Source organism: Panicum virgatum, chromosome 6N, assembly GCF_016808335.1.
Source record: "Panicum virgatum strain AP13 chromosome 6N, P.virgatum_v5, whole genome shotgun sequence".
Lineage (NCBI taxonomy): Eukaryota > Viridiplantae > Streptophyta > Magnoliopsida > Poales > Poaceae > Panicum > Panicum virgatum.
This window is the reverse complement of record NC_053150.1, coordinates 3,673,612-3,693,840: the sequence shown is the minus strand read 5'-3', so window position 1 is coordinate 3,693,840 and position 20,229 is coordinate 3,673,612. Positions and strand designations below refer to the sequence as shown.

General features: G+C 43.2%; 3 protein-coding genes and 1 long non-coding RNA gene across 5 annotated transcripts; 3 read left to right on the top strand and 1 right to left on the bottom strand.

The window, feature by feature from the left end:
- Window position 1: 1 nt before the first annotated feature.
- On the bottom strand, window positions 2-3,172 carry LOC120677613. Its single transcript, XR_005676378.1, has 2 exons — window positions 2,676-3,172; window positions 2-303 (listed from the first exon to the last, which is right to left on the bottom strand). It is a non-coding gene; the product is annotated as an uncharacterized LOC120677613 (long non-coding RNA).
- A 584-nt stretch (window positions 3,173-3,756) lies between these two features.
- On the top strand, window positions 3,757-6,800 carry LOC120677610. The gene is made up of 4 exons (XM_039958763.1): window positions 3,757-3,880; window positions 4,009-4,749; window positions 5,622-6,157; window positions 6,247-6,800. The coding sequence occupies exons 2-4, from the start codon at window positions 4,035-4,037 to the stop codon at window positions 6,661-6,663; spliced, it is 1,668 nt and encodes a 555-aa protein (XP_039814697.1). The 5' UTR covers window positions 3,757-3,880; window positions 4,009-4,034; the 3' UTR covers window positions 6,664-6,800.
- Window positions 6,801-7,275: 475 nt separating this feature from the next.
- On the top strand, window positions 7,276-12,613 carry LOC120677609 (protein CHUP1, chloroplastic-like). 2 transcript variants are annotated; one of them, XM_039958762.1, is made up of 8 exons: window positions 7,276-7,452; window positions 8,690-9,558; window positions 9,656-10,612; window positions 10,708-10,839; window positions 10,934-11,115; window positions 11,223-11,334; window positions 11,812-11,955; window positions 12,214-12,613. In XM_039958762.1, exons 2-8 carry the CDS (start codon window positions 8,773-8,775, stop codon window positions 12,295-12,297), a joined length of 2,397 nt encoding a protein of 798 aa, XP_039814696.1. In that variant the 5' UTR covers window positions 7,276-7,452; window positions 8,690-8,772; the 3' UTR covers window positions 12,298-12,613. The 2 variants fall into 2 exon arrangements, with proteins under 2 accessions (XP_039814696.1, XP_039814695.1); XM_039958761.1 differs by having other exon boundaries at window positions 7,276-7,456.
- Window positions 12,614-14,786: 2,173 nt separating this feature from the next.
- On the top strand, window positions 14,787-19,327 carry LOC120679783 (chaperone protein ClpC4, chloroplastic-like). Its single transcript, XM_039961435.1, has 8 exons — window positions 14,787-15,205; window positions 15,312-15,464; window positions 15,551-15,736; window positions 16,191-16,409; window positions 16,489-16,706; window positions 17,787-17,862; window positions 17,954-18,049; window positions 18,176-19,327. The coding sequence occupies exons 1-8, from the start codon at window positions 14,807-14,809 to the stop codon at window positions 19,325-19,327; spliced, it is 2,499 nt and encodes an 832-aa protein (XP_039817369.1). The 5' UTR covers window positions 14,787-14,806.
- The last annotated feature ends 902 nt before the right edge of the window (window positions 19,328-20,229 follow it).

Sequence of the window (20,229 nt, the reverse complement as noted above, 5' to 3'; positions counted from 1 at the left end):
GAGGCATCGTGGAACAAAAAGATATTCACCAAGCAATTGATAGAAAATCGTCAAGCACTTCAGAACACACATCATCACCCCCATGACAAAAAAATGAATGCAGAAGTGTCATGCATCATCATGCATCTTAGAACATAGTTTTCAGACCTACATAGTTACATGTATATGTCTACTACTTTCACTACGGAACTATGTAAACCAGAAATCGCAAAACGCACTCAATTTGTACTACCAAGTGCCTGTATTTGCTTCTAATTACTCAAAATGCCTTCCAATCTGCACCCATGTTCAATATCTGGTGACCTGCAATATTATATGACAAAAAGAACAAAAAAATCAGAGAGAACATGCAACTATGTAAGTAACATAGGTCTTACTAATTAGCAGGTTGAACTTGTAACGGAGGTCTATTTTGTCCAGGCGAAAAAATTGCTTAATGAAGTGTATTATTATGCCTAGATACAACAATAGAATTTCTTATTGGGAATTAGTATATTGCCTATGTAGAACAGTTTTATTGAGAACCAACATTAGGCATATACGAGACTGAAAAAAGACATAACCGACCTAATTAAAATGCTTAGGAGTTTTGCCAAAACTGCATACCAGATATTGACAAAATGCTTATGTACTAACGAGAAAAAGCGTAAAATTTTCTAAATTGAACTGAAGAACAATACTTTGCCTAACTAATAACAGTATTTTGCTAGACTAATAACACTACTTTGCCTAACTAATAACACTACTTTGCCTAACTAATAACATTGTTTATAAATGAGAATATTTCTTATACTTATCATATTTGCTAGTGCATGACAATGAAAAAAAGGCTACTCTGAAACATGGTGTAAAAGGGAGAAAACCAAATAATCAGAGGAGATAGATAGCTTATTGTTTATACTAATCACACTAGGAAGTGGTCATATTATTTTGACTGCACATATGACATGCCGAAAACATTGGTTGGAACCATAGAGTTGATGCACATGCAAGATGTGATGCACATTACTGATCATGCAGGGCAACATTATTGTCTAATTCCTTCTATATTATTGCATAATTTAGAGCCAAGTTATTGCCTAATGAAAAATGAAAAAGGAATGATATTCATGACTGTTCAATTGCTCTAAACAAAGTGAAGCGGTAGCTGCTAGCATCTACAGAGAATACCGGCAAGGTCAAATGGCATGAACAAAAGCACGTAGACCTAAAAATTTCTATCCTTTGACCAAAAGCAAGCAAGCCATAAAGAAAAACAAGTACGCTTAATTAATACCATAATACTATTCGTAAGTACTATTTGATAAGATATATTATGCGTAAAGACATGATATATAATAGACTCAAAAAGCAACTTAGGGCAAGTGAAATGCATCAAATTCCATGAAACTGCCTATCATCATAACACAAAAAATACTCAAACAAAAAGAGCAAATATACTAAACTATTATACATAAATTATTCGTCAATTTTGCCTATAGGTTGAATGCATTAGTTAAGGAGGCCAAACCATGTGTGTTGCACTAGGGTGCACTGTCTAGATTTGTCTCCCTCTAGAATCTTTAACCTGGGAGCAGATAATTTCTCGGAACATGATCATGCAAATACAAAAATGTTATAGTAGAACAAAAAAAATGCTAACCTAAGATGGCTAATTTGCTTGTTGAAATAATAAACTTGCCTATAGATAAAATTCCATGGGCTAACCTCGAGAAATATAACAGTCAATGTAATGGTCAGGGAACAACCAAGTTGCTGCTCGAGATGTTGTAGTTCTTTGTATTTCTAATGGTCAGAGGAAAAATTGGATGCTATGTTTTTGAATTAACTGACAAAAAAGTACAAAACTTTATAAATTGCTTCATGTGAATATTTAAAATGCTAGCTGGATAGCATTTAAATGCCTCATGACATTTATTGAAATGCTGATGTCAACTTGCATGCAACCAGTTTCAGTCGTGTGATGGTGAACATGCATGGTAAAATGATGTAACAAAGAAAATGTATTTCTAGATGAACTTAAATAACATAGACTAGTTAACACTAATTGGAATGATGAATTGGTACATTGCAAGTTACGTCACACAGATCATGTTTGTTTCCTAAAGTTTCTATTCATTTTATTGCCTACTTAAGGATCATATTTTTCTCTGATATGTGGTATAGATAGTTGATTTGTTGTAGCAAGAAGAAACATCAAGAATATAAGGCTTACTGATATCACAATTCTCTCAAACACACCCACGCTATAAATTGGGCTAATCAGCACTTATCAAGATTAATTTGGCCGTAAATCCATGGTGAAAACAAGTTTACTGCATTGCAGACAACTAACACAAGGCCCATGATCTAAAAAAAAACACCCACCCACGCACACATGGCTTCTAGCTCGATAATTAAATTCACTAATCCCTGATTAGTGACAACCTCCCTCAGTCTCTCTCATCGCAAAAAGGGAAATGAAACAACACTCCTGCTAATCAATTTCCTGTAGAAGCATTTATCCTAGAGGGCGGATACTTGAATTACGAAAGCGTTCATGCAAAAAAACAGTTGATCCCGAGAGGAATTACACCACACTAACCATCATTTACTCAAACAATCAACTAACATGTGAGGTCGCTTTAGACAACTAGGTCTGAGGAAGGATTGGGACTATGGGGGGAGAATCTAACCTGATCTTGAGCGCATGGCTGAGGGAGTCGACGGCGTCGATGAAGTTGCCTGCAGCTGGAACTCGAAGGGCGGCCATGACACTCTCAGAGCCGCGAGATTTTCACCAGGCCCCCCTCCTTCCCGGGTCTGACTCGCGAGGCCTCCGCCACCGATGGCCCCTGCTGGGCACAGGCTTCTACCGGAGTTGCCACATCCTCCCCGATGTGCCCGCCCAGGAAGGGAAGCGGTCGGTGCCCATCGCGCTCGAGGCGGCGTGAGGCTGGGTCAAGTGCGCCGGCAGATCCGTGCGGAGCTCCGCTTCCCACCGTCGTCGCCGCCGCCGCTGATGGCGATGGCTACGGGTGCCAGCCTCCTTGCCGACTGCATGCGGTCGGCGCTGTCCGGGAGTCGCCTCCCGCCGGCGAAACCCCAAGCGCGAGATGCGGAGTTGCTGAGGAGAAAAGAATGGAGATAGAGAGAGGCAGAGGTGCGTGACGAAGTGCAGAAAGGCAACAGGGAGAGGAAACGCCTGGAGTTGTGTGGACCCTACACGTGGGTGAGTGGGTGAGAAATGAGAGGCCGGCCGTTTTGGAGAAATAAAATACGGCGGGCTGTATACTGGTCATTACCAAGAAAAAAAAAACTAGGTGGACTGAATGCAGAGGGCCGGGATTTATATGTATTTGTGGGCTGTTCGTTTTCTGTGGGCCAATTCATTCTGCAATTAAATGAGCAGAGAGTACCGAGACACATCAACGCGGCGACGCCCTACAAACAGGGGCGGATCTAGAGGGTGGGCCGGGTGGGCCACGGCCCACCCTAAGAAACAGCCCAAATTTTTTTTTTTCATCTCAAGTGCAAGAAACAGCCCAAGTGCCCAACAAACATCCCGTTCAGCACCCTCCCTCTTCCTCGCGAGTCGCGACCTGCTCGCGACGAGACGACGACGCCCGGCAGTCCCAACAGCTAGGGTTTGGGAATTGGGAGTTGCCGAGTTGGGAGACCTTGGGGGCGGGGCGGCGAGCTGCTGGCCTGCTGCGGTGGCCGGGCGGCCGGCGGCGCCGGCGAGACCGCGGGAGGCGGGAGGCGGGCGACGGTCAGCGCCTCGACGGCCGCCGGCGTGCCGGCCACGCGGGTGCCGGGCAGCGCCGGATCTACAGCGCACCGAGCACGGGAAGCAGTCCGCTGCTGCATCAGCATCACGGAAGCACAGGAACTAGGCAAGGTAATTTTGGTTCTTCTTGTACAGCTGCCCTGCGACCGTGAGTTGTAGATTGGTATCTCAATCAGAAATTAGCCAATTAATCATGGTAAAATTAAGAATTACTTATTACAATTTGTAACTTCTATCAGGATTGTTGAGACTTGAGAGTAGAAACATGAAAAGGATGAAACAGGGAGACATTGCGTCTCTTTTTCGGAGACATGAAGCAAAGAAAAATGATGCCGCTTCACCAAATACTGCAGTTGTCTCAATTTTAGCTCAAGAACAAGAAGACATTGGATTGCCTTCCTCACCTGCAGCTGCAGTCCCACCTGAAGATGTCTCACCAGTGTTGCCACCATCACCGCCTCAACCACCACCGGCCCCTGAAGATGTCTCACCAGTGCTGCCACCATCACCGCCTCGACTAGCGCCACCCCCACCGATTTATGATCCTGATTGCCTTCCACAAGATCCAGCAAACAGGCTTCCGATTTTAAGTTATCCCACCAATGATCAAGATGCAGTTCGAAGAGCATATATTATTAAAGGTCCATTCAAACCTTTTGCCCATCAATTCAAAAAAAGGAAAATTGGAACCAGATATAGGTCTTTCAATCCTATATGGTTACATCACTATCACTGGCTTGAATATAGTATCAAGAATACTGCTGCATTTTGCTTTGTATGCTACCTGTTCAAGAACAAAAAAGGCAAGGGGAAGGGAACTGAAACATTTACTATTGGTGGATGGAGAAATTGGAACAGAGAGGATGCACTTGTTAAACATGTGGGTGGTGTAGACAGCATACACAATGCAGCCCAAGAAAGATACAACTTATACATGACTCCTAATGCAAAAATTGATAACGTAATGGAGACGGTGACTAGTGAGGAATTAAGGCTTTACAAGATCAGATTAACTTATTCAATTAGATGCTTGAAGTTTCTTTTGCATCAAGGATTGGCATTTCGTGGGCATGATGAAACTGAAGAGTCTAGCAACAGAGGGAATTTTCTTGAACTTTTGAAATGGCTTGCATCAAACAATGAAGAGGTGGATAAGTATGTTTTAAAGAATGCTCCAGGTAATTGTACCTTGACTTGCCCAGATATACAGAAGCAAATTATTCAATGCTGTGCCATAGAAACTAGAAATAAAATTATTGAAGAACTTGGTGATGACCACTTTGCAATTCTAGCTGATGAGTCAAGTGATGTATCACACAAAGAACAACTAGCTGTTTGCTTGCGTTTTATTGATAAATCGGCAAGACCTTGTGAACACTTTCTTGGAGTTGTGCATGTGTCTGATACTACTTCTTTATCACTTAAGGAAGCAATTCAGTCTTTACTTACTAGACATCATTTGACTCTATCTCAAATCCGTGGTCAAGGCTATGATGGGGCTAGTAACATGAAAGGAGAGATTAAAGGGTTGAAAACATTGATATGAAAGAGTCACCATCAGCTTATTATATTCATTGTTTTGCACATCAACTCCAGTTAGTTCTTGTTGCTGTTGCCAAGGGAAATAATGATTGTGTGTGGTTTTTTGATCAAGTATCTCTATTGCTGAATATTGTTGGGGTTTCTAGTAAGCGTCATGACATGATTCGAAATATTAATCTCCAAAATATCTTGAAAGCAATTGAATGTGGTGAACTACAAACTGGAAAGGGGTTAAATCAAGAGAAAGGTTTAGCTAGGCCTGGTGAGACTCGATGGGGCTCTCATTACAAAACGGTTCTCAATATTATTTGTCTGTATCCAACAATCCGTGATGTACTCATAAGTCTTGGGGAAGATAATTCACAGAGGGGTGATTGGCCGAAAATACACATTATGGTTGGGGTGTTGGAGTCATTTGACTTTGTCTTTAGTGCACACTTGATGTTTACAATTCTTGGATACACAAATGAGTTGTCAGAGTGTTTGCAAAGAAGAGACCAAGATATTCTCAATGCAATTTCACTTGTCACTGTGGCAAAGAATAGAATGCAGCAATTGAGGGCTGATGGGTGGACTGCATTCCTCCAAAAAGTCACTTTGTTTTGCAATAAATTTGGCATCCATGTTCCTGCAATGGAGGATGTATATGTTCCTTATGGAAGATCAAGACGGTTTGTTCCAAACCAAACAAATGATGATCATTTTAGAAGAGAAGTATATATTGGTGTTATTGATCAAATTAGTCAAGAGCTTGATACTCGATTTGATGAGGTTAATATGGAGTTGCTTTCTTGTATGGCAGCATTGAATCCTTCCAACTTATTTGCTTCATTTGATTCCAATAAGGTATGTAGACAATGCCCACTCATTTGCTTCTTTTCAATCCCTGCTCATGACTTGAAATGTCAACTTATTAATCTTGTTATTCCTACAAGCTACTTAGGCTTGCTGAATTTTACCCTGATGATATTCCAAGCAATGCCTTTCAAAGACTTGAAATGCAACTTGATAACTATATTGATGACTTGAGAAAAGATGATAGCTTCAAAGACCTAAATAATCTTGTTGACCTCTCGGTTAAGCTTGTAGAAACACAAAGGGACAAAGTTTATGATTTGGTATATTTGCTTCTCAAGTTGGTATTGATTCTACCGGTGGCAACGGCAAGTGTTGAAAGAGCATTTTCAGCAATGAACTCAGTGAAGAACAAGTCAAGAAATAGACTGAGTGATAGTGTTTTGGATGCTATCCTATGCACCTATATTGAGCGAGAAGTTTTCTTGAAAGTGAATGAAGATGATGTATTGGAGACTTTTATGGCCATAAGAAAGCGTAGACCCGACAAGAAATAGTATTGTAACCTTATTTGAATTATTATTATAAGCATGTAGGTTTCATTTGATGCAAGTTTCATACTTAATTCTAAGTTTGAAGTCGTTTGTAAGACATTTTACTAAGCTACTGTGGTATCTAAAATTTTTTTGTCTTATTGGACCACCCTAACATCAAATCCTAGATTCGCCACTGCCTACAAAAACGAAAAAGCAGAAAATGGACGGGCGCCTAGGGAGTAGTCTACTACTACGATGTCTGTATGTAGAGATACGAAGGCCAGATACAGAGATACTTTCCGCCCTTGTCATACGGTGAGCGTCCCAGATACGGACAGAACCCGTTGACGCCTGGCGCGTGTCTCGCTGCCACGCGGGCCCCACCCCTGCCAACTCACGCGCGGCACCCGGCGCACGGGCACGGGCAGCGAGAAACCAGGCGAAAAGCCGACCCCGACCGCGCCGGCACCGCGGGCCCCGCCTGTCAGTGAGCGCCCCTGCCCTGCCTGCCCCCCGCTAGCGTGCTGCCGCTGGCAGGGCCTGCAGCTAGGCTACGGCTACCCACCTTTTCCGTTTCAAAATTCAAACCCCCTCTTCCGCCTCCTCCTCCCCGTCGCCTTCTCTCTCTTCGCCACGGGAGAGAGAGAGAGAGAGAGAGAGAGGGAGACCTCGAGGCGGCCGCGTGGCGTCTCAAAGTTCGGGGAGGGAATCCATTGAAAAATCCGCGCGTGGGGTGGGGGGCGGAGGCGAGGCGATTCTTCGCTTCGGGCGGCGCGAGGCCGGCGAGCATCCGAAGCTCCATCTCCCCTTGTCGGTATCCGTCCTCCACCCCGTCCTCGCTGTTCGATTTCGCTGTTTATTTATTGACTCGAGCAAGCTGCGGCTAGGTTGCTAGCTGCTCCGTATTCAAATCGCCGGCGGCCACCGCGGTCGCGGCTGCGGGCTCTGTCCTAGCTGATTCGGGGGGGTTCTCGGTGGGGGATTGGAAGGCTGGAGGCAAGGCAACCGGCTCCCAGCTGCGTGCGTGGGGTTGTTGGTGTGCAGGCTAGGTGGGGGGATTTCAGGATCGATTTGAGCCGTGCTTGTTTCCCCTTCTCGTCGTACTGAATCCTGGTGATTTGGAGCTGGTAGTGCGGGGGGAAGGCTCAGGGTTTCTGAACGGGGGAGTGTGCCTGAGCTCAGATTCGTCTCTCTCTTGCTCATGGTTTTAGCTGAGGCGAGGTCCCTTAGAGGGCACTCCTGAGCTGTGGTCTGTGGCATCAGGACGAGAGGTAGTCGCTCAACCAAGTGGGATGTGCTAGCTGTGTTGAAATGCTCTCAGTTTCTTCTCGTTCTAAGATGTTGCGCTTTGATGGCATTCTCTTTATTCTTTTTTTGGTTGGGGCTATAGGACGCCTGTTTCTTAAGAGGTTTTGGATTTGGATGGGTATTTGCTATCTGTCGATGTTCCAGTAAGCCAAGTACATTTCCGTGAAGTCTGGTAGAATACAATTCCTGCAGTTTGTTTTCTAATCATCCCCAACAAGCATGCTTTGGACGAGTTAGGAATCCAGGGTTGATATGATATTATTGATATGATATTATGATTACATAATAACATAAACCTTGTGGAGAACAGCAACCTAGTAGTACTAAACATGATTTCTCAGACCTTCGTATTTCTCTTTTTGCTTCATAACCGCTGTATTCAGGGATAGACAGAGTTGATTCAATCACTATGAATGTTACTCTAATGCTACGTGTAAGGGTGTTATAGGAAGGGAGGGCTTTTCGAGGCTAAATGGTCCGTTATGGCGTAAATTGCGTCATGCATATAGCTGGTTACTAAGAACACCTTTGATTATAAATTGAGATTGATGAGTTAGTTACATACACTATAGAGCTGGGAAAATGGAAAGAACTATTTGATTTCGTTGAAAGAGTTAAAAATTCCTGTAGCTCTTTTCTGAAATTATTTGAATCTATTATTTATCCTTCTCTCTCTGTGGCGAAAATCGAAATTAGCTGCCAGGTATAGTAGTACTGATTTCCCCCATTTTATTTGCAGGTTTGGCTGCTGGAGCATTGTACTGATCAGGTTCAGTCACAGTTGCATGGTTACTGCTCTGAGCGTGGTAATCCAGGAAAAAGATGAAAGAAGACATCATGTTTGACAACCAAACAAAGCCATGCAGATCAAGGGTTGACTCCAAAAGCAATCCAAGTTCTCTCAAGCCCAAGTTTGGATCCTCATGGGGTTCCCAAATTGTCAAAGGGTTTACAACAGACAAGAAAACGAAAAAGACAGCTGCCATTGCAAGCAAAAAACCACCTCTTGCAACTGTTGAAAATGTCAATCAGACCAACCAGCAGATTCCATATCACTCTAGGGTCAAAAGATCTCTTATTGGAGACTTCCCTTGCTCACCAGCTGGTGCTCAAGTCCATCCCCATGTCTTTGATTGCCACAATATTAGGTCCCCAGCATCTCATGATCTCTTTCTTGAGTTGGATCATCTCAGGGAACAACTGCGTGAGTCAAAAGAAAGGGAACTAGCATTACAGGCAGAGTTGCGGCAATGCAGAGAAAACCCGAGAGTTTCAGAACTTGAGAAGGAGCTCGATTCTAGGAAAGGTGAAATTGACAGGCTTGCACGGCTTAATACTTCACTAGAAGCTGAGAAAACAAGCCTATCTGAACAACTATCAGCTCTATCTTCTATGGTAGAACAACGTGAAGAGAATGTAAGATTAGACGGGCATGGCAATCGGGTACCTAGTCTAGACGGCAACAATACACCTTCTTCAGGAAACTTGGAGTTTGAAGTTGTTGAACTACGTCGGTTAAACAAAGAGCTTCAGTTTCAGAAACGAAATCTTGCAATTAAGCTCTCTTCAGCTGAGTCCAAATTGACTGGCCTTGAGAAGAATGCAGAGGTACCACTGTTTGAGTTTGATTATTTTTCATCGTACTTTGTAAGGAAATATTTCAACTAATCCTTTTTTTTTGCCTATGTATTAAATTCTGTAACAGAGTGATACAGTCGCCAAGGTTCAAGCTGAGGCATCATTGCTGAGGCACACAAATGCAAACCTGAGCAAGCAAGTTGAGGGATTGCAAATGAGTCGGCTAACCGAGGTTGAGGAACTTGCTTATCTTCGGTGGATCAATTCATGTCTACGCCATGAGCTCTGTAACTCGGATCAAGCAGCTAGAGCAATGACTGATATAGATTATAATGGTGGCATGGTGTTTAATGAGTATGACAGCGTTGAAAGTGATGCAAGAAATGCTGAGGACAATTCTGATATAAAATTCAGCATTGCAGAACGCATCAAACAGTGGTCTCAGAATGATAAGAGTTGTCAAGCATCTAAAAAGGAAGCACCTCTTGATAAGGCATGGGTAGAAGCTGCAGAAGCACGAAGTCCTACACGTAGGCACTCACTTGGTGGGACAAAGGGATGTGCACAAGACTTCAACATCGTGAAGAGAAGGCAATCGGATACCTTTGTCAGCCTTCCAGACGCAACGGACGATTCATTCTCCTGTAATAAGGATCCAACAATCAGGGAGAAGCGTGACCTTCTTGTGGACAAGTATGATTTTGGTCGATCTGAAAGTTCAAGATTTGTTCTTGGCAAGTCAGAAGTATGTAGGTCTCAGTGTCTGGATGTTGAAAAGCGTGTGTTACGCATCCCTAACCCTCCACCAAGACCTTCTGTTTCTGTGTCAAATTCTGGTCCATCAAACGGATTGACTGCAAATCCACCACGGCCACCACCGCCTCCGCCTCCTCCAAAGTTTTCCTCAAAAGGTACTGGGGTCATGAAGAGGGCACCACAGGTTGCAGAGCTCTACCATTCACTTATGAGAAGGGACTCAAAAAAGGACACTTCCAGTGGTGGAGTCTGTGAAGCTGCTAACTCCGCTAATGTGCGGAGTAGCATGATTGGTGAAATTGAGAACCGCTCGTCCCATTTGCAGGCTGTAAGTAGTGCACTCAATCCGGTGATCATCCAAATATTAATAATTGGTTGGTTCTGGCACTAACCGTGTGCTTTGACTTTTTATTTAATTTTCAGATCAAGGCTGATGTTGAGACTCAAGGCGAATTTGTGAAATCATTGATTAAGGAGGTGACCAATGCAGCCTACAAAGATATCGAAGATGTGGTTGCATTTGTGAAGTGGCTAGATGATGAGCTTGGCTTTCTAGTATGTATATTCCAATGCAACTGATTTCTGTGTAACCATTTTATTGCAGCAGTCACTTAAATTATTCCTTTTTTTTTAATTTCCTCACATGAAGGTAGATGAGAGAGCAGTGTTGAAGCATTTTGATTGGCCTGAGAGGAAGGCGGACACTCTACGAGAGGCAGCTTTTGGCTACCAGGACCTGAAAAAATTGGAAACGGAAGTATCAAACTATAAAGATGATCCAGGCCTTCCCTGCGACATTGCGCTGAAGAAAATGGTTGCAGTTTCTGAGAAGTATGACCAAGTTTTCTGAAATATACAATGAACTTGCATCCATTTAATAATTATTACAAGTAACAATGCACAGAGTACTGATAATTTGATTGGCGTTCTTAATTCAGAACTGAGAGAGGTGTCTACAATCTTCTGCGAACAAGAGATTCTATGATGAAGCAGTGCAAGGAGTTCAGTATTCCTACTGACTGGATGCTTGATAACAATCTTATTAGCAAGGTAAATATTCTTTGATGGACTATCCCCTGCAGGTTTAAATTCTAAAGTGTAGTCTTTCATCAGCTAATAAATCTGCAAGTGGCCTTGTCATAATTACACTACTTCAGTGGAATGAATCAAAGCTTGTTGTCTATTACTTTTAAGCATGTTTTGCATGATGGCTACTAAAAGCTCAATTGTGACATTATAAATGCTTTTTGTTTTTCCTTTTTACTCGAAGAGCCTCGTAATCCTAAATGAGGGAATCTACAATAATATCTCTACTTTCCTTGAGAATGCTGAAACTATTGTTTCGAGCATTTTCGCTTAAGGAATGCTATTGACCTCTCAGGAGTCTGTGATCCCTTGTCAGCAATTGCATCTTGCTGTCATTATTCATGAAAGCCTATATGGCAACACCAGCTTGTGAAATATCTGCTGGTCTGTCTGTTCATCTTGCCGGAGTATTCCCTTATGTTTTTTCCTTGGTGACTGCAGATAAAGTTTGCTTCTGTGAAGTTAGCGAAGATGTACATGAAAAGGGTCGCTATGGAGCTTCAATACATGGGACCCCTGAACAAGGATCCAGCTCTGGAGTATATGCTGCTCCAGGCTGTGAGATTTGCCTTCAGGATGCATCAGGTAACACATTGTAGCAGTAATTCACAAAAGGGAATATCTCATGCACTGTATCACATACCCTACTGATCAGATCAGCAATCATTGTTTGCGTACATTTTTACCACATACAGATGCATTTCACACCTCTTAATTTCCAATTGCATCAGTTATTTAATATATTCACTTTCCTCTAGCTGTCGTTTTGCAAAATTTACATGTTCTCCCTAATTAAAATCTGCAAGTGATTTTTTTGTTCTAAACTACCCGCTCATTTTGCAGTTTGCTGGGGGTTTTGACCCAGAGACCATGGATGCATTTGAAGAACTGAGGAACCTTGTTCATGTCAGAAATAGCACCCAGTAGCTAGGATGCAGTGCGACAAGCTTTGGCAAGAAAGAGAAGCATTTCCGAAAAAGGACTAATTTCAGGCTTACCCTCTCAGTAAGCATAACAGACAGTTGGCTTTTGGTTGTGTGACGTTCGTAGGTTTGGTGTGCATGTTGTGTAATATACTAATATATGTACTGTTCTCCTATGTGTTGTGTGTAGAGCGGGCTGAAGAGACCTGCTGCTGGCACTGGGCTTGTGTAGGGTTTTGTAGCAACCTTGCTGGAAAATAGAAAATGCGTAGGAACATGCTTCTTGTGTGTTAAGTGTGCACCGAGCAGTGTTGGTTGTCTCTGCCTCCTAGAGTTTTGAATCCATGCCTGATCAAAAACTCTCCTACAGGTGATGGATGCTTTCTGAAAGCCACATGCCTTCTTATAGTTCAATCGCCTGAAGCGGCGCTCCTTTCAGTCGTCTGAGATTTTGGAGACCGCATTTGCCATCACGTCCATTGGCCTATAAAGTTTTGAGAACACTTCAGCCTTCAGGTGCTGATCCTGTACTGCACCAGAAAAAACACATCAAAACGAACTGGAAAAATCCAACCAAAATATACGAAAAAACACATCAAAATGAACAAGATACAACATTCATTGCAAAATTCGGGGTTGAACAAAATTTGTGCAAAAATAATGCATGAGGACCATTGAGTTAGATTCTGCAGAGGCAATACTTGAAAGTTGAAACAATGTAACACAACGCTCTTCGCGTCCACGAGCACAAAGCCCACACGGCAACATCTGGAGGATTTGGAATGGGTAAAATCTTGTTCGGTTACATATGATTTATTTTACATTGAGAATAATAGATATAATGAGAGACTTATGATAGGTACAACTATAATCATCGAAGTTCCCAGAACGACGAATCGAGGAATGCAGAATCACTCTGTTCGGCATGCAGCTCCAGCTCCAGCTCAACAGTATTTTCTTCTCACACCACTCCAGCCATCAGCTCCAACTCCAGCCAGCCCAACAGTATTTTTCTCTCACACCATTCCAGCTCCAGCCTCCAGCTCCAACCTGCTGAACACAGTGAATATGGAACGATATTTGGTATGAGTTTTTACACTATGGAAACGAAAATGTTCCCTGTTTCCATCCCCGGAACGTTGTTCTTGGAATGTTGACTGTGACTATAGGTACAACAAAATATTGAGATTTATTTCAGATCAAAACTAATTGCAGTAGAATAGATCGGTAAGATTCTGCTGAACCAACACGACTCCGCGGCGATTTCCAAATTTACGTTAGTACCCCCGTTGCTTCGCGCGGGATGAGGTTTCCTTCCGATCCCCGCCGCCGCCTCCCCCATCACCTTCGCCTCTCGGCCTCCGCGGCTCACCCTCCGGCAACCCCACCCCGATCGCACTGGCCACCCGCTTCGTTGCCAGCCATTGCGGGGTGGGGCTGCGAGGACTGAGGAGGGACCGGCGAGAAAGCTCCTTCGCCTTCCTCGACGATCGAGTCCTCCGCCGCTCCGCGCCGCCACCGCCGCCTCACAGCAGGTACCCAACTGCATACCCATCCTTGCCTCCTCGCGGCTGAGCGCTTGCTCGCTTGGGGTTTTGTCGCTTCAGTGCTTTGCTTCGTGGTCACTGATCGTTCAGGGACTCACACGGTAAGCCGAACCGTCAGAAGCCTAGGCAATGATTAACTCTCCCAGACGAATTCGTTGTACCTGAATAATCGTGGTAAAAAAAAATAGAAGCATGGACGAGGAGAAACCTAGCCAGTGATCGTGGTAAAAGCTGCAATGTTGGATTTGTTGTAGCGTGCCATAAGCTTAGGATGATGCTTTAGGGCCTATTTTCAACTAGTGGATTTTACTGGCAAAGACATGATTCGCGTAGGAATAGGATACTCGTGAGATTGTTTGAAATGTATGTAAATACATTAATTTGGTTAAAATTCGAGCTCAAAGCCTCAAACAAAAAGCATGTTCGTCGTGGTAACTTCTATGATAAAGATAGGTCTATTATGTAACACAAACCCAATTTTCATATTAGCAAAATATGTACGGTGCTTCGTTTTGTCACTCTAATCATCGACCTTCCATGCACAGGCAGCGCATTAATTTGGAGTCATGGCCTTACTCTGCCACCCTGCTCCACTGAAACTACCTCCTGCCCATGGTGCCGTCCGCCATACCATAAGCGCGGAACAGGTTGCCAGGATTGCAGGTGCGTTGAAAAACATATGCTTAGTTGTGAAACCTGTAATTGTTTTTCTGTATGATTCATCTGATTTTTATGGTGGTTAGTTCTTGTATTATGTACGCGGCTACATGCCTCTCTGTGAGTTTCAGAGGATTCCAAGGATCCTTGTTTCTTTTGATGTAACTATATTGTAACTGAGCTCTAATGTAGCTGAAGTAGGTTCCAGAAATTTTAATTAATTTTTCTCATCAGAAGAAGCATCTAGGATGTTTTACCTCTTAATCTGATTATCTGTCATATTCAGGCTATGGGGCTGCATTTGCAATCATGACACGAACCATATGTGGACCACCTTCTCTTAGATCACCAGGCGGAGGTAGCACAACAAACTGGAAATGTCAGAGCACCAGGAGGCCTCCCTCAATAGTATTGATGGCTCAAAACCATCAAACCAAGACACCAGCATTTGCTGGGCTACGAGCAATGCATAGTCCTACTACACCCTTACTTGGTTCCAAATCTAAGTTTCCCAACAGATCATCGAGAGGACAAAAGAATGCTCTTCTCCTCACCAGGGCGACACTCAATAGCTTCACCGGGGAGATTATGAACATTTTTGCACTTGCACAAGAGGACCTAGTCCTCAAGATTGGAAGCAACCAAATCTTGTGGAGTCACATTTCACAGTGCATTTGCATTTTGCTCTTGGACCTCATACTCAATGAGGTAAATTATATTCAAATAAAGTCTTTGACTCTGTAGATCTGTATCACTCTTGAATACATTTGTATGCTTAGTTGATTGCTAGTCATAAACTTTTCTTGCATCTCAGGCCTTCCAATTGATCGATGGTAGAGTTGGGAGAGGAAGCAGCCAGACTTCTTTGAAAACTCGAAGCAGTGAGACTTCTACTGAGACAAAAGGCAAGATGTCAACACCGACACTTGATGAATATGGAATTAATTTAACAAAATTAGCAGAGGAGGTACTGTTCTGGACTCATTAAACTGCAACACAATCCATAATATTCTGGGACACTAATCGAAAATTTGATCATGCGATTTACTTTAGGGAAAGTTGGATCCTGTTGTCGGAAGACAAGAGCAGATTGATCAAGTTGTACAAATTTTAAGCAGGAAGGGGAAGAACAACCCCTGCCTGATTGGAGAGCCAGGAGTAGGAAAAACAGCAGCAGTGGAAGGGCTTGCCCAGCTCATTGCCCGGGGGGATGTTCCTGAAACAATGCAAGGGAAAAAGGTTTATTTCTTTGTTATAAAGGGCCTCTATTGTGATTAATTTTGTCTTTATTCTGTCTGATTGTTATTCAGTACAGCAAACCGTTTTACATACAAGTAAGCTATATGGAAAAGAAGTACCCATTTACGTTGGTTAGATTTATCAGTTGCTGTCTTGCTGTTTTCCTTTCACGTTTGTGCTTGTAGATTTATCAGTTGCTGTCTTGCTGTTGTAATATATAGGCTGTAACCTGTAATCACGACGAGTTTTTAAGCTATTAGCGTCTGATGAGTTTCTTAGGAAACATACATCCAGATTAATGCAGTAGTTCGTAGCTCTGCAAATTTACCAAAATTAATGAAACACAGCCAACTTCTCTGATGATTTTCTTTTGCTTTATTTGAGCTGTCCATAACAACATCAGATGGGGTGGTCAATAATTAATTCTCGTTCCCAAAAACTCAATTAATGGTAGGTCATCTCCGTTGACATGGGATGTTTCCTTGCTGGTACAAAATACCGTGGAGAATTTGAAGAAAGATTAAAGAATCTTCTGGAAGAAATCAAGAAATGTGGCAATATAATACTCTTCCTCGATGAAGTTCACACCCTAGTAGGAGCAGGAGCAGCAGGAGAAGGCGCCATTGATGCTGCTAACATTTTGAAGCCAGCACTAGCTAGAGGTGAACTACAGGTGAGCATATCACGTTGGACCTGACATGTGGGATTTTTTTTTTTGTTCTAAGGTTTTCAGTCTGACATTGATGGTTTAGTGTATCGGAGCCACTACAACTGATGAATACATTAAACATATTGAGAAAGACCCGGCACTAGAAAGGCGTTTCCGGCAGGTCAAAGTTCCTGAGCCAACAGTTGATGAAGCAATAGAAATTCTAAAAGGGCTTCGAGAGCGTTATGAAACTCACCATGAAGTCCAATACGCTGATGAAGCACTAAGTGCAGCTGCCGAGCTCTCACACAAGTACATCAGGTCTGTTAATCTTAGAAAGGAGCTATCGTGTCAGTGAATGTTGCTCCATTCAATTCATGAAAGAAATTTCAAGATGGAAACACTATATTCTGAATTCTGTTGTTTGATAAAAATAGGGAAAAGTCCAATTTTCACCCTTGAACTATTGCAAAAGTCTGATTTTCAACCTTCAATTACGAAACCGGACAACATAGGCCATCCAACTGTCAAAACCGGGTAAATTTGGCCCTTGGGGTGGTTTTGAAGATGGTTTTGCATTTTCTAAAAAAATAAATCTAATTATATTTTAAAAATCAAAACTAATTCACTTTAAATCAGAAAAATATGAAACTAGTACCAAAATTTTCCTAAAAATGTAACCTATCTATTATTGCTCCATTTGAATCTTAGTTATTAAAAATAATAGGCATAACTACAAGTAGCTAAATATTATGAACATAAAAAAAATTAGATCTGAATAGCTCACAAGTCATGTGACAATAGATAAGTTATATTTTTAGAAAACTTTTGACACCCATTTCATAATTTTTTGACTTAAAATGAATTACTTATAAATTTCTTAGTGTAAAATTGAATATGTTTAATTCTCACAAAATGGAAAACCACCTTCAAAACCACCTCAGGGGCCAGATTTGCCCGGTTTTGACAGTTGGATGGCCTATGTTGTCCGGTTTCATAGTTGAAGGTTGAAAATCGGACTTTTGCGATAGTTGGAGGGTGTAAACCGGACTTTTCCCATAAAAATAAATTGAATTCAGATGATGTTGAAAGCTGTAAATTTGATCCTAATATGCTACATATATTTAGTTAAATATGTATAGTATAAACCTTAAAATGTATTTTCCAACCATGCTGAGTGCACCTTCGATTTTCATGAAGTTATATTTGAAATCACTCTATAGAGATAACAACCCATTTCAGATGACATTCTTTGTTAAGGACCTGTTGGAGGTCGGAGGGATTATTTGAACCCTAAATCCTACTTACAGATATCTGTAACTCTACATCTTGTTCATAATTTCACAGCAGCTTTTGTTTTCCAGTGATCGTTCATAATTTGGCAGCATCTTTTGTTTGCAGTGATCGTTTTCTCCCGGACAAGGCCATTGACTTGATTGATGAAGCAGGTTCCCTTGTCCGCCTACGACATGCCCAGGTACAAACAATCGCAAATGTACCATGATTGTTTTGTTATCCTGAACTATCACATACATTTTTACAACATATCAATCTGAACTGATCCACAGCGGAAGCTATCCAAGGAAGTTAAAGATCTTGAAACAGAGATCAAGAAAATCATGGAGGAGAAGAACGATGCCATCCGCAGCCAGAACTTTAAAATGGTAACGATGCATCTATGCATTTCGCTGCTTGATAAACAACAGATCGTGGCATTTCTTTCTGCCATCTTCTCCATGTTGTAACATGTTACTGACTGTTGCTGACAAATCTGAACGATATGCAATCAGGCAAAGGAGCTTCGCGACCGAGAACTGGAGCTACAGTCCCAGCTCGTATCTCTGATGGGCAAGAGCAAAGAGGTGGCCAACGATGAGATGAATCCCGGCATGTCTGTGGTGCCGGTGGTCACCAAAGAAGACATTCGCCACATCGTGTCCCTCTGGACCGGCGTGCCCGTCCACGATGTCTCCACCGACGAAACCAACAAGCTCCTGACGATGGAGACGGCCCTGCACCGGCGCGTCATCGGCCAAGACGAGGCTGTCACGGCGATAAGCCGGGCCATCCGGCGCGCCCGCGTCGGGCTCAACGACCCGCGCCGGCCGATCGCGAGCTTCGTCTTCGCCGGCCCAACCGGCGTCGGCAAGTCGGAGCTCGCCAAGGCGCTGGCGGCCTACTACTACGGGTCGGAGGAGGCCATGGTCCGGCTGGACATGAGCGAGCTCATGGAGAGGCACGCGATGTCCAAGCTGATCGGCTCGCCCCCGGGCTACGTCGGGCACGGGGAGGGCGGCCAGCTGACGGAGGCCGTCCGCCGGCGGCCGTACTCGCTGGTCCTCTTCGACGAGGTCGAGAAGGCCCACCCCGACGTGATGAACATCATGCTGCAGATCCTGGACGACGGCCGGCTGACGGACAGCATGGGCAGGACGGTGGACTTCACCAACACGCTCATCATCATAACGTCCAACATCGGTGGCGGCATCGTCGCCGCCGCGGACGGCGGCGGCATCGTCGCCAAGAGCAAGGAGCTGGTGGAGGAGGAGATGAAGCGCCACTTCCGGCCCGAGTTCCTGAACCGGCTGGACGAGACGATCGTGTTCCGGCCGCTCACCAAGGTGGAGGTGAGGGAGATCGCGGCCGTCATGGTGGAGGACGTAGCTGCCCGGGTCAGGGAGGTGGGCGTGGAGCTGCGGGTGACGGAGGGGTTCGTGGACCTCGTGGCGGAGGAAGGCTTCGACCCGAGGTACGGGGCGAGGCCGCTGAGGAGGGCCGTCGTGAGGCTGCTCGAGGACACGCTCGCCGACAAGATGCTCGACGGGGAGATCGCGGAAGGGGACTCGGTGACCGTCGACGCCGACGCCGCGGGGAATGTCGTCGTGCTCGGACGGAACAGCCGTGTCCTGCAGCTGCTGCAGCCTGCAGCCTGTCACGTTTGAGATGTAGATCAGGCCCATTTTTGTAGATAATTTCTAGGAGTTTAAGAAGTATACTTGCTCTCTCTTTCCCTGAAATGTAAAATATTTTAATTTATTCTAAACCAAGTTTTAAAAAATAATAATATTTTGAATATTAAATGAGAATAATTAGATCTATTATAAAATATATTTTCATAATTTACTTATTTAATGTGTTAGATGGTAATATTCTTCTCTATAAATTTGATTAAACTTAGGCTACTTTAATTTAGCATAAAACAAAATATCTTACATTTTAGGATGGATTGAGTATTTTCTTAATTAACTGTGGGCGTGTTTAGTTTGCGATTTTTTTTGAATTTGTCTACTGTAGTACTTTTTGTTTTTATTTGATAATTAGTGTCCAATCACAGACTAATTAGACTCAAAAGATTTACCTCATCATTTACACCTAAAATGTGCAATTGATTATTTTTTAAACTACATTTAATGCTCCATGCATGTGTCCAAAAATTCGATATGACAGGAAATTTTGAAAATTTTTGGAGCTAAATATGGCCTGTGTTGGAAGAAGTTTGTATCTTTGCCCCTCAGATTATGATGGTTATTATTAGTAGCTAGTGTCTACGCTTATCTACCACCCAACTAAAAATTAGCTAGTATAACGCAGATAATAGTTAGGCTATCATGTCATATAAATATATTAATTTGGTGTGCATGCAACATTTCTAATATAGTATAATATTATCTTATTATTTCTTTGAGATACCAAAACAATCAAATTGCCTCATTGTGTCTATGAAAGTGGGCCCGAGGAATTTGATTTCGGGCCCAAATGTTCGATTCGTGCCATCGCTAGGGGCACACGCTCACCGGTCCAAAACCTGGTTGACACGCACCGCACAAGCAGCCCGTGACTCCTA

Coding starts and splice junctions, on each gene's coding strand:
- LOC120677610 (XM_039958763.1), top strand. CDS start 4,035: ATGAAAAGGATGAAACAGGGAGACATTGCGTCTCTTTTTCGGAGACAT. Junction 4,750..5,621: donor CGTAATGGAGACGGTGACTA/GTGAGGAATTAA, acceptor TCAATATTATTT/GTCTGTATCCAACAATCCGT. Junction 6,158..6,246: donor CTTCATTTGATTCCAATAAG/GTATGTAGACAA, acceptor TATTCCTACAAG/CTACTTAGGCTTGCTGAATT.
- LOC120677609 (XM_039958762.1), top strand. CDS start 8,773: ATGAAAGAAGACATCATGTTTGACAACCAAACAAAGCCATGCAGATCA. Junction 9,559..9,655: donor GCCTTGAGAAGAATGCAGAG/GTACCACTGTTT, acceptor ATTCTGTAACAG/AGTGATACAGTCGCCAAGGT. Junction 10,613..10,707: donor GCTCGTCCCATTTGCAGGCT/GTAAGTAGTGCA, acceptor TTTAATTTTCAG/ATCAAGGCTGATGTTGAGAC.
- LOC120679783 (XM_039961435.1), top strand. CDS start 14,807: ATGACACGAACCATATGTGGACCACCTTCTCTTAGATCACCAGGCGGA. Junction 15,206..15,311: donor TGGACCTCATACTCAATGAG/GTAAATTATATT, acceptor CTTGCATCTCAG/GCCTTCCAATTGATCGATGG. Junction 18,050..18,175: donor GCAGCCAGAACTTTAAAATG/GTAACGATGCAT, acceptor ATATGCAATCAG/GCAAAGGAGCTTCGCGACCG.